General features: G+C 41.7%; 1 protein-coding gene across 2 annotated transcripts in view; it reads right to left on the reverse strand.

Moving 5' to 3' along the window:
- The window catches only part of FAM81A (family with sequence similarity 81 member A), a 73745-nt gene extending 60970 nt beyond the window's left edge, over nucleotides 1–12775 (reverse strand). The window contains exons 1-2 of one of the 2 annotated variants that reach the window (XM_030190408.1): nucleotides 12730–12775; nucleotides 3742–3807 (exon numbers count right to left, since the gene is read on the reverse strand). In XM_030190408.1, the coding sequence (XP_030046268.1) occupies nucleotides 3742–3788 (47 nt within the window). In that variant the 5' untranslated portion in view covers nucleotides 3789–3807; nucleotides 12730–12775. Of the gene's footprint in view, nucleotides 1–3741; nucleotides 3808–12427; nucleotides 12603–12729 lie in introns of those variants that run through there. The other variant, XM_030190407.1, reaches the window with a different exon arrangement.
- Between the last annotated feature and the right edge of the window lie 1079 nt (nucleotides 12776–13854).

Raw genomic sequence — 13854 nt, forward strand, 5'->3', positions numbered from 1 at the left:
TCCATCTCAACAGGTGCTTTACCCTTATACACCAGCATGGCGTTTATAATGTTGATACCCAAGCCTGGTAAACCCGATGTTCTTCCAGAATCCTATTGTCCTATATCTGCAATGAAGGAGTGCTGAGCAGACTTATACGGTCTGTGCCAGAGCCGGTGGAGGGAGGTGGGACTGGTGGTTGGGAGGCGGGGATAGTGCTGGGCAGACTTATACGGTCTGTGCCCTGAAGAGGACAGGTACAAATCAAAGTAGGGTATACACAAAAAGTAGCACTATGTTACTCGTTTGCATCCATCAAAAGCTCTGCACCGAAGGAAACAAATTTAGTAAAGTTCTGCTGTGATTTTTGGTGGTTAAAAACCTGCCATTTAAGTGCACAGAAATCCATTTTATAAAGAGAAACCATTCCATATTCTTCCTGCACACTGTAGCTCTCTCAATATACGAGAGCCTTGTAGTGCCTGAAGTCCTGAGACATTCTTGCAAACCTTTGGGAACAGCTCTGGTCCTCAGGCACTGTGCAGCCACACTCTGAAAAAGCCACACAGCCAAATTGACTGCATTGAGAAATGGACACTTATGGGCCGATGGTCAGAAGCAAAACGCAGATGCTAGAGGCATCGCCACACTAGCACCTGCGCTTGCTACCGCCCCATGGTCAGAACCCCAGAGCAAATGAACCAATGCACTCGTGGGCAAATGCATGCAAAACAGGGCTCTTAGTGCAAGTAGCTTGCAAATGCATGCTAAAGGTATTCCTCCCCAATCATCAGCGAGCCAAACATTGGCGCACTGTCTGCGGCAATCCCTATGCCAGTTTGGAGCTAGAGTTAGGGTTTGTAGACCATTGGGGAGGAATGGTGAGCCCTGTCCAGCATGCATTCGCATGCTAGCAGCCCCCCCCCACACACACACAGGAGCAGGAACGCCGACCTGATCCCCCCCTCCAGTGACACAGAGGCTAGAGGTCTGGTGGGCCAGCGCTCCTAGAATGCACTGGGCAGGGCTGGGCACAGCCATTTTCAAGGCAGCTCTGATGGAAGAGGGAAGCCACCTTCCTCCTCCAACAAAGGTAGGGGGTGGGGGGGGGGGTTGATTCATGGCCCACTGGGTCAGAAGGGCTCTTGAGGTGATGCAAAGGGCTGTTAGGGGGGGGCTGGAAACCCACCGGATCTCCAGTCCCCCCTGAACGTGTTGGAAGGAGTACTAGGTGGTCCCATGGACTTCCAGCCCCTGTGATCATAGGGGCGGTAAAGCCCCGCACTGTTCCAGTGCTATTTTTAGAGTGATGTTTGGAACAGCGCAGGGCTTTCGATCATCTGCCCCTTAGCTGCTTTTCCACAGTTTGACACCTTTAATGAAACCTGGAGATCCACATCCCTTTTGGGATCTTGTTCCTAATTGGTTACTGCATTCCTGGGAGGGGGAAGGGGTGTGGGAGGTGTTGGATGGGGGTGGGGGTTTGTTGGTTGTTAATTTACTTAGGGGGTTTTTAGCATTTTTAGGACGCACTAATGATTAGCATGTGCTAAACATTAGAGACATACATAGGAATATTTGGGCACCTCTAATGTTTAACGCACACATATTTAACGAACACGCTAAAAACACTTGCGCACCTTTGTAAAAGAACCTCATAATGTTTGCAATATTAGTTTTGCTGCATTCCTTTTCATTCCAATTTAATAATACAAATAAAAACGGTCAAAAAAAAATAAAAAAAAAAGAAAAAAGCCACACAGTGCAGGAAACCAATGACTATGTTGGGAAAGCTGTACTGGTAATCAGGAGGTGAGCAGGAAAGAGAAAAGAGAAATCAGAGAGGCAGAGCTGGGCAAAAAAATCTGCAAGAGAGATTGTGGAGACAGACAAGCTGGCGAGCATTGTTGAATGAAATGGAACTTAAAGGGATGTGTTGGAGACTAGCTGATAAAAAGAGTTTGGGAAGAGGGAAAGAGCCACACACAGTGAAAAAGAGAGTGGTGGCTTCAGAGAATGAAAAAAAATACCAGACATAAAGGTTATATGTTTATTCTTTGCTACTTAAAATGAATTTGCTACAAAACCTTCACTCGTGGCAACACAAAATTTTATTCTTCTGCTGTAGTGAGTGCGTGTTGAGGCACCATGCAAGATGAGGTATTTATGGCAGCCACATGCAAGTGTTTATATGTTTTGGGATGTGCATGTGAGAGATGAACAGAATATCAGCATCCTGAGGTATTTGATCAAGAAGTATTCTTTGATCATTTGCAATGATATAAGCCACTTCACACTGTTGCAATGTATTAAAGTACCTGTACATGTTTCTCTTGCTATTAAAATTCTGTTCTATTTGATTTATGTAAAAATGTATAGCACTTGCTTTCCCACAATGTTCCATTTTTTGGCGCATAATTCACTGAGCTATACATACACATGTAAATGACCTTTTATAGAATAGCAACTAGCAACAAAGTATGCGCCAAGATTTGATGGTACATACTTTGCCAGTGGGCATGTACAAGGGTGAAGTTTGGCCAGAGCACACAGGCATGCCATAAGTTATAAAATACTGTCATTTACGCAAGTACAAGTGTGATCAAGTTGGGGACTTTCATGCTTTGAGGGTTTTTTACTAAGGCGCGCTCATGTTTTTGGTGCGCACTAAAACTGCGGGCGCACTAAACGTTAGAGACGCCAATGCATTCCTAAGGGCGTCTCTAACGTTTAGCACGCCTTAGTAAAAGACGCCCTTTGTGATTTGTAATGCTGCCCTATGACACCTTTCTTCTCTTCAGTATATTTCCTTTGATTGGCCAGCAGGTGGTGTCTGACATCTACATTATAGCTGTAGCAGAGGTCTGTTTTCTTTGTAGCTTACCTTCCCTAAAGAAAAGAGGAAAAACCCTGAGGAAAAAAGTAAATCTGTGGTGTCATTGGCAAAACATCCTCAGAACTAATGCTCTGTGCACTGAAGACAAAGACCTAGCCCAGAATGTGCTAGAAGAACTCCCCAGTCTCAGGAGTGTGGAGGGAGTAGACCTCTACAATGATACCCTGTTCAATTCCTGTGAGCAATTTCTTTCCCTGATCTCCCCAGGTACTACTTAGGTAGTAAACTGTTCAGTTAAATTTAACATTAAATCCTCGCTATTTTACCTGTTCTTGTTTGCTGTTTTACAGCTTTTATTGTTCACTGTTCTACTTTTTTGATAATAAACCTATTAGATTTGTTAGCTCTGTTGTCCTGAACTGTGTTCTTGGTCTGAATTTTTTTTTCTGGGAACTGTGGAGCCCTAGGATTGCAGCTCCCAGTGTCCCTAGAAACCACTGTGGAAATAACTTGCGGGTGGGAAACTCGCCCACAGGCGAGCGAGACCCAGCAGGCAGCGGGTGGAGAGTATTCCAGTGTAGGCACACGTGCTCAGGTGCAAGAAGACCTGGGCAGTACTGAGTAGGACCCTCCGGGTGGCCACAGGTTAACTCTAGGTGGGTGCTAGAGATAGCACTCAGGCATTATGCGACACATGGTAACATCCAAGTACAGGCATTTTCACTAGTTGTAGGGATGCTGTAACTGATCATACCTTAATGTAGGCATATTTTGGGCCATTTGCACTAGTATTCTTTAAAGAAAAGTAGGCACATGCTTTTTTTTTTGAATAGGCTCCGTGCCATAACCAGTGTCTCTAGTGGGTATCCTACTACAGAATCACGCTGTACATGCCCCTTCTCTCAGTCCTATATACAATTCCATACCTTTCCACGGGGACTAGAGAAGGAAACAACGATGGTCTTTGAATCATTTTCTTTCCAGTATTTTGTCTGTGAAGAAAAATTACGATATATTATTTAAAAGCTTATATCTTACAGTGAATTGACTTTGCATATATAGTTTAAGTAGCTCGTAATATTATGCTGGAAATTTTGACCCTGAAGTTTTCAGAAACTGGGCCACTCTTGATGATTCAGAAACCTAGCAGCCAAAATAATTCTGTGAAACAGTAAGGAAAAGAATTTTGATATGAAAAATACTGTAATGAATGTCTGAATTTTTCTATTGCCAAGCATTTTATATATAAACAAGATGAAATCAGAATGTTAGAAGACTACTATACCGCAGTGGCATACCAAGGGGGGGTGGGGGCGGTCCGCCCCGGGTGCACGCCGCTGGGGGGGTGCCGCGCGCCTGTCGGCTCTTCGTTTTCATGCTCCTTTTGCCCCGGAACAGGTTACTTCCTGTTCCGGGGCAGAGGGATCATGAAAACGAAGAGCCGGCAGGCGCGCGGGCCCCCCCCCCCCCCCCAGCGGCATGCACCCGGGGGGGGGGTTCTTTCGCCGGGGGGGGGGGGGGCGCTGCACCCGGGGGGGCAGGGTGCATCGGCGATCCGCCCCGGGTGTCAGCCCCCCTAGGAACGCCACTGCTATACCGATAGAAAATAGCTCAAGAAGCAATATTTTAGCTAAGCATTTAGTGATTGAGTTGTACATTGATGGGGAATAATTTGAATGTTGTACTACTACAACTGTATGCTTTTTGTTATGTTATGTAATGCTTTAATGGCCCTGTTTACTAAGCCGAACTAAAAATTAGTGTACACTGCTAGAGGCTTCCACAGGAATAACTTTTAGCATGCCCAAAAAGCGCTAGTGCACCTTAGTAAACGGAGCCCTAAGGGGGTTGTTTACTAAAGCTTAGCTCGAGTTACCTGCATCAGAGACCATTTTTATTCCTATGGGCCCTGCTGCAGATAACTCGAGCTAAGCTTTAGTAAACAACCCCCCAAGTATCTTATGTTTATTTTATCATGTATGTTTTCATTGTAAACTGCCTAGAACTATGAATAATTGTGTCTATAAATATTTTATTTATTTGTTACATTTGTATTCCACATTTTCCCATCTATTTGCAGGCTCAATGTGGCTTACATAGTACCGTAAAGGCGTTCACCAAGTCCGGTAGAGAAACAAATATATGGTGATGTTATGGTCGATTAAGGTTCAGGCACAATGGAGATCGAAGAGAGGAGAGGTTATATAGTGTCCATTCCGAGCTTTGGTTTTGCTGTGTTGCAGAGTGTAGGCATTTATGTTGGGTCGGTAGGGTATGCCTTTTTGAACAGGTTGGTTTTTAGTGATTTCCTGAAGTTTAGATGGGCGTAGGTTGTTTTCACAGCTTTTGGCAGTGAGTTCCATAGTTTATAGTTTATTATTTATTTAAATAGACATTTAAATAAAATATTAAGAGGGGTATTAAAAAAAAGTTCAAGTCCAGAGAAAAAAAAACACCCTGCTCATAATGTCCAAAAAAAATAAACGTCCATCTCGTAGGAAAAACATCTAGATTTCCTGTTCAATTATGGTTGTGAGATGGATGTTTTTGCACTGAAAACATTCAAAATGAATAGTCATTTTTCAAAGTGAAACGTTCAACATTTGAATGACAAAAAAATACCAAAAAACAAAAGATAAACATCTGTCTAGCATCATTTTCAAAAATATGGCCACACAGAGGTCCCTAAAGAACAGAGGAGAAGCCTGGTGGTTAGGGAGCTGGACTGTAAACCAAGAGAAACTGATTCAAATCCCACTATAATTCTTTTTGTAAACATGAATCCTCCAGGACTTTAAAAATATCTACTGTACCTGAACATACACCACTTCAATAGCCTTTGGGCTTGCATGTGTCTTAAATATTTAGGTACAGTAGGTATTTTTCTGTTTCTAGAAGGCTCAGATTAAAAAAAAATGAAGTGGGAATTGAACCTGGGTCCCTTGGTTCAAAGGACACTGAACTAACCACTAGGGTAACTCCTCTGACCTACTTGCTGCCTTGTTCAGAATGGCCTTAATACTTGCAGCTGACAGTCTGGTTTTCCTTTTCCGCTTCACTTTCATGGAAGAATGAAGGGGACTGCAATCACTGGGGGATTAAGGAAGGGTCATGCCTTAATCCCTCTAGTGGTCAGCTGCTCAATTAGAGCAATTTTTTTCAACTTGGACTTGACAAACAGGTCTAGACAAAATCATCCTTTTTAGACATAGACATTTATTACCATTAGAAAATCCCTATTGGACGTCCTATTTTGGGCCCTTCCTAGTCCCCCCCCCTTGCTATTTGGACAAACTGCAGTATGAAACGTCCAAATTCTGACTTTCCAAAATCAGGTTGTGGACATTTTTAGCAGATGGATTTTTAAGGTATTTTAAGATGTCCAACTGCTTTGAAATTGAGCACCTAAAGACAGTAGTAATACATGTCAACAATATTATTATCCACATTTCACAAATAATGTGTCACAGCCAATGTTGGCTAGTTCCCTTCATCATGATTTGAATCACAGCTGAGGGCTTAGGAATCATGAAACTAGCACCTGATAAATGTATGAGATGTCCAACAATGCAGTTGTCTGTATTTGGGCTATTGCAATTTATTCCAATCTTAGACAGTTCAAATTTCTTCCAAGTCCTCATGGTATTGTATCTAATGCCCTGATGACAACTTTTATCACTGTTGATTTCTTTTTCCAATTTTTTTCAATTTCTATTTTCAAATCTCAGTATTTGATGAACTTTTTGAATCTTTATCTTCCATATAACTGTGTCTAGGAATGGCAATATCAATATACCAAACAGGATTCTTTTCAATGAATCTAGGGGAAGTGTTTTTCAACTGGTGTGCTGCAGAGTCCGCAGGAATCCCACAGGAATCCCCTTCAGGTCATTGGTGTCGCCTCACTATCTTCCTCCTCCCACCTCAATTCTACAAACTTTGCAGTTTCCAGCAGTTACAGGCCTTCCTCTGACCAGCCATGGGATTCTTCCTTCTGATACAACTTCCTTTTGCTGCGTGGGAGAGATGGAACAGAGGGACAGCTTCCGGACAGCCAAAGGAAGGCCTGTTCTAACAGCTGCTGGCAACCACAAAGTTTGTAGAACTGTAACAGAGAAGAGAAAGAGGCCTGAGGAGTAAGGTAGGAAAAGATATTGGATCCACAAAAGGGAACTGCGGAGGTGGGGAGGAGAAGAGACTACCAGAAAGGAAAATGAGTGAAATGTTGCACATGAAGGGAAGGGAAGAGAAGAGGGGAACAGACTGCATATGAAGGGAAGAGAGACAAAGAAAACAAAATAGATTTGAGAAGGGGGCAGAGAAATTGAAGAAAGCTGAACGCCAAACAGACATAGGGCAGGAGGTGAGAAACAAAATAGTAAATGGAAAGGAGGATCTGGAAACAGAGCTAAGAGCACATACAGAGGAGAGCAGAACCAAAGATTGGGAACAAAATAAGTACATAAGTATTGCCATACTGGGACAGACCACAGGTCCATCAAGCCCAGCGTCCTGTTTCCAACAGTGGCCAATCCAGGTCACAAATACTTGGCAAGATCCCAAAAAAGTTCAATACACTTTAAGCTGCTTATCCCAGAAATAAGCAGTGGATTTTCCACAAGTCATTTTAATAATGGTCTGTGGACTTTTCCACTAAGCTAACCGCCTTTACCACATTCTTAATTACACGTTGAGTGAAGAAACATTTGCTCTGATTCGTTTTAAATTTATTTCTTTGTAGTTTCATCGCACGCCCCCTAGTCCTAGTATTTTTGGAAAGAGTAAACAAACAATTCACGTCTACCTGTTCCACTCCACTCAATATTTTATAGACCTCTATCATATCTTCCCTCAGCCGTCTTTTCTCCAAGCTGAAGAGCCCTAGCCTCTTCAGTCTTTCCTCATAGGGAAGTCGTCCCATCCCCTTTATCATTTTCATCGCCCTTCTCTTTACCTTTTCTAATTCCACTAGATTAGAATAATAAAATCACCAGACTACAAAGGTAGGAAAAATGATTTTATTTTCAGTTTAGTAAAGTGGTTCCCAAACCTGGTCCTGGAGGCACCCCAGCCAGTCAAAATTTCAGGATATCCATAATGAATACTCATAAGAGAGATTTCAATGCAGTGGAGGCAGTGCACGCAAATCTCTCACATGAATATTCTAATCCTGAAAACCTGACTGGCTGGAGTGCCTCCAAGGCCAGATTTGGGAACCACTGGTTTAGTGATTGAATTAGGTTGGAGATGAGAATTTACATCTATCGGCTTTATTTTGCACTGTACAGGAGGACATGTATTTCTTTCTGTTTTTCTGGTGTTGCACGACCTACAGAGTCTGGTATCTCTTCTTCCAGGTTTTGGCTGCATGTTTTTTGCAGTTCCTCATTTTATATCAGGTGAGAATCATGTTCTGAATCCGCAACTTAGGTGAAGGATTCTGCTGTTTGTGTAGGAATCTTGTTCCAGTTTCCAGTAGCAGGTATATTGGTACTCTAATCTATTTCAATGCATCACTACATGAAATAACTATTTGTGAAGGTTATAGGTACGGGTGAGAATGGATGGATCTTAGCAGGGATGGGTGGGTTTGGGTTTTGAGTCCAGTGGTGTGCCTTGACAATTTTTGTGACTTGTAAGTGTGCCGCAAGCTGAAAAAACTTGAAAATCACTGATATAGGACATTGTGTTCTATGTGTAGGTCAGTCTGAATATTTAACTCCAAAAATTGAATAGCGAACATGACCATTTTTGAAACTGTAAAGCGTCTTATCTTTTTTTTTTTTTTTTAACAAAAATGGTAATTTCCCAGACATTGTTGTGCTTAATACGTTTTGGACCATTTTCGAAAAAAAAAAGAAACGTCCAAGTGAAAAATGCACAAAATCAAGTTACTGTGCTGTAGAAGGAGCCAGCCTTTTTAGTACACTGGCCACATAGACATCCCAGGGGAACAATGGGGCATCCTAACTTCACATAAAAGGGCCCGAGTACACATCTCACCCTTACCAACTCATATTGTTTGAGGAGCCCTCCAGTACCCAACTATACACCACTACAAGAGCCCTCATGGCTGTAGGTGTCACCTTTATGTGGGTACAATAGGGTTTGGATGGGTTGGGGGGAGGCTCATACTTTCCACAAGTGTAACAGTTATGAGTGGATTATGGGCCTGGGTCCCCTTCTCCACAGTGCACTGACTGAACCAACCACTAGGCTACTCCAGAGACCTGCTTGCTGCTCTAATAGGACTGGCCATAACATCTGAAGCTGTCATAGTAGCTGGTATGCACTATTTCATTCATATCTTTAGGGGGTGGGAGGGGGTCTTTTCTTTATTCCTCCAAGGGTCCTCTTGTCATTTAGGGCATTTTTTGTACCTTAGTTGTTATAACAGGTCTAGACCCAAACTTTCCAAGTTAGCCCTGGACGTTTTTGTTTTGTTCAATTATGGCTAACGTTTCTTCCTAACTCACCTGGCTGGCACTGCTAGCTCCTGGATCCCTGTGCCAAATTTTGCAAGTCAGATGCAAAATTCTTCATGGAATTAGAAAACTGAGTAAATTCTGAATTGTGCAAAATTGCCCCAGGAGTATATGTTGCCAGCAGCATTATACCAAGCAGAAGCACCATTACTCCTGTTTGTTTAGATATGCAACTTTGCTCAGCTGATGTCAGTAACATCTGAAAATGAGCTGAGGAAGAGTAGAGTATAATCAAAGAGTGATAGTGCTGTAATACAGAGGCAAGAATGAAGTTAAAAACACTTGCCAAGATGTTAGAATTTTCAAATTGAGACCCTGCATTGAGGTTTGCTTCATTTCAAATCCTCAGAGTGCACAAGAAACTTCTACAAAAAAGGGCTCTTTTACAATGCCGCAGTAGAGCCACCGCAACACTGGCACATGCCAATCCGGCCCACCGCTTAGCTCATCTGGAGTCTTAGGCATAGTGCCTTCTGTTTTCTAGTTCCCTCACTGGAACTCTCTGCCACTTACAATTCGTAGTGAACTGTACCTGTCAAATTTTAAATCGGCTCTGAAGACATGGCTATTTCAGCAAGCATTTGACCCATAAAATACAAGGTCCAGGGGACAAAACCTAAGCGACTAGGCTGTTTCCAAGTGACACTCTGTGCTGACATCATTTCCTGGCCAATTGCAGAGGTTAAACAATTAAGCACGCTGACCTAAGTTTCGAGGAAGGCTGTGGTCCAAACAAGGAGGTTAGATTGAGAACAGGCGACGGCATGAGGCTATCTGACCCAGTATGTGGGCTGAAGCCAGTAGGCGGCGATTGCCGCCAATTTAGTTTACTCACAATAGCAAAAGATTATTAGAAATAAAACTGCCTATGTGTGGTCCATCTATAAAAAAGTCTAAAGCTGTTCCAGTTGGATAGGCAGTGGCTTAAAAGGTGAAGGAAAAAGATTTTTTGTTTTTACTTATTTGAAAGCTTCCTATGTCTAGATATATATCATGAAATAAAACTGAATATCACTAAAATAGCTTAAAAATTATTGTAGATGGTAGAAACAGCAGTAATAAACTCTATTTGTGCTAATTTTTCTAAACTTTTCTATAGAATGCAGTAATGCATGGCCAAATTTAAGTGAGGATATCCTATTTCCTGATGGATTCATCTTAACTGTTGTTGTAATCTGCCTTGGAAGAAGTAAAATTAAACTCTCCTTTCATTGGAGCACATGGACTCACATCTTCACTACATATCTTTTGTAAAAGTTTACATTTTAGATGCACAAATGGATTATTCTATTTTTACCATATGTCAGATTAATAAAAATGTTTCATACAGCTCTGTCATTTGTTGGGCTATAAGCCACGTCTGGTAGTGCTATACAAATGTTATTAATAATAATAATAATGCAGTCCATTGTTTTTTTTTCTATTTTGTTCTTGTGCTGACTTATACTGTGCCAAAACTGAAAACTCTTCTCTTCTAGCTGATCAATAATAAAAGGGAGCTCACTGTGAACACTATCCACCCTAAAAGGTTGTTTTGTGGCTATACATGAGGAATTGTGATATTGAATAAATAAGTGTATGTTTGTGTTCCTAGTCATGCATCAAAAGATTATACAGAGGTGTATTTTCAAAGCACTTAGACTTACAAAGTTCTAAAGTAACCTATAAAACGTTGTAAGTCTAAGTGCCTTGAAAATGAGCCCCATAATCCTTTCAAGAAAGCAAGTTAATCATTTAACTTATTAGTGGAACATGACCACAAAGATATGGTATGATTGTATTTTCAATATGGTAATACTAGAACTCAGCTAAGGAACAGGTTATTTTAAGTTAGTCTTCACTAGACCAAATTTGCTTTTCCTTGTGCCATCACCATCCAGTTGGATAGGCGGCACCTTAAAAAGGTGGAGGATAAAAGTTTGTTTTTTTTATTTTTATTTCATTTATATCCCACATTATCTCCAGCAAACTCAGGTTCAATGTTGCTTACATTTGAAAATACAGTGAGACAGAACAATAGAATTCAGTATCATGAGAGCAAGCAGATGGATATGTCTGAAACATTTAACAAAGTTGAGATTAGCATATATACCCAACTGGACATTTAAAAGTCTATACTTTAATGATGCCGCATGTTCAGAAATCATAGCCATAAGTATAGACAATTATTCAAACATTATCACATGCACACACACATTGCAAGAGTAAACAACTTCTACAAAGTACATTCAAAACTTAATTTTTATTTCCTCATTTCCATCTTCCAAAATTCTAGACAAAAGATATACAGATCAGTAGGATCCAAAGCAGTCCAAAAAAAGGAAAGTCAGAAACAACACAGTTTATAGCTAATTGTTCAACCACCCTTAGGTTTTGCCTTTGGGTTTAAAAAGCAATACCATGTGCATGTAAGGTCCAGATAAACGAATTAAAACCATCAAAGTTTAAAGCAAATGCCCATAATATGTAATACTTAGTAGCAATAATAAAACAGTGATGGAATATTCACACAACAGGCAGATAACAGATTTATTTTCCACTGAACGTTACTGAACTTTGCGGCTCTTGGTGTGCAGCCTGCTACAGTATTTTGTTAGTGCACTGTTTGCCCGCCTAATAAAATCATACTAATCTAAAAACAAACACAAAGCCAGAAGACAAAGATTCCAAAGCAAAAAAAAAAAAAAAATGGCTTTTACAATTACACTTAAAAAGAAATAAACATATACAACAGAACTAGACAACCTTGGCATATTTAGACTGACTAGGGAAAGAACTTCTGCTTGAAGGAAGCTCCTCCCTCATTATTCAACACCTGTGTTTGAAATAGTAGTAATTAAAAAAAAATCAAGTGCATTTTTATAATATACCACTGTATTGATACTTCCTCAGTATACATCTGTATGCTGCACAAACCGGCGTGAAAATATAAGCGAGATCAGATAAAAATACTACCAGCAATTAAAAAACAAACAAACAAACAACCTCATAGGTTTGTTAGCTTTGTTTTGGGTGTGTTAACATGGCGATTGCGCGGGGAGAAGAGAGGGCTTCAGATTTTTTACGTCAGGCCGCCTCCTGTTCTCAATCTCTCTTCCTGGTGTCCGATTCCTACCAGTATACTCACCGAGATTTAATGTACCGTCGCGGCTGTCTATTTATTTATGGTGCTTTCCTTCCTCCTGTCAAGGCTAAAGTGAACATCCAAGTCGTGTCATATCTCATCAAGCGGCCTGGGAAGCGGGAAAAGAGAACATATAGCCAGCTGCTATTTGCGTGGGCCCTAGTCAAAACGCCGGCTCCTTAGCAACCAGGTGGGTGGACTTATGCGTCAGTGCCTCCTGAGAGCGGCTGGGCTGTTTTTTGTTTGTCCGGACCGGGTCCCACAAAGTTGACAGACACAGAGTCAGTGACTGATTAGTTACTTACTTTCGTCTTGGATTTGCATTACAAAAAATGTTCCCCAACGTTAATACACCGGAATAATGGAAGTAGTTGACTTGTTTTGTTAGTATGTTTTTAATCCAGGGCGGTCCCGTGATATTTCAAACTTTTTTTTTAATCCTGGATACTGGCTCGTGATCTGAAGGGGGCACGGAGGGCAAAATTCTCAACGGGTTTGGGTAAAACGTGGATCCTATGGACCCCGCGGATCTAAATCGCACGGCCTTAAAAAAAAATTTTGTGCCGGCCGTACCCAACCTTGGGCACTTCTCGCAAAGATGAACGATTTTCCACCAAAAGAGGAAAGAAAAGAGCAAATAAACCTAAAGAGCAGCACAAGAAAGAAACATGTTTCACTCGCCTTGATGGATCTTTCCGTGGGGCAAAAGTCCAAGAAGAGGGGTCGGACAAACTACTACTACTACTATTTAGCATTTCTCTCCTTCTCTGCTCATATCCAGCAGATTGCCAAGACCTGTCATTTCTTTCTTTACAACATCCGTAAAATCCGCCCCTTTCTTTCCGAGCACTCTACCAAAACCCTCATCCACACCCTTGTCACCTCGCGTTTAGACTACTGCAATCTGCTTCTTGCTGGCCTCCCACTTAGTCACCTCTCCCCTCTCCAGTCGGTTCAAAACTCTGCTGCCCGTCTCATCTTCCGCCAGGGTCGTTTTACTCATACTACCCCTCTCCTCAAGACCCTTCACTGGCTCCCTATCCGTTTTCGCATCCTGTTCAAACTTCTTCTACTAACCTATAAATGTACTCACTCTGCTGCTCCCCAGTATCTCTCCACACTTGTCCTTCCCTACACCCCTTCCCGTGCACTCCGCTCCATGGATAAATCCTTCTTATCTGTTCCCTTCTCCACTACTGCCAACTCCAGACTTCGTGCCTTGTCTCGCTGCACCCTACGCCTGGAATAAACTTCCTGAGCCCCTACGTCTTGCCCCATCCTTGGCCACCTTTAAATCTAGACTGAAAGCCCACCTCTTTAACATTGCTTTTGACTTGTAACCACTCGCCTCCACCTACCCTCCTCTCTTCCTTCCCGTTCACATTAATTGATTTGATTTGCTTACTTTATTTATTTTTTGTCTATTAGAT

The sequence above is a fragment of the Microcaecilia unicolor genome, chromosome 1 (assembly GCF_901765095.1).
Source record: "Microcaecilia unicolor chromosome 1, aMicUni1.1, whole genome shotgun sequence".
Lineage (NCBI taxonomy): Eukaryota > Metazoa > Chordata > Amphibia > Gymnophiona > Siphonopidae > Microcaecilia > Microcaecilia unicolor.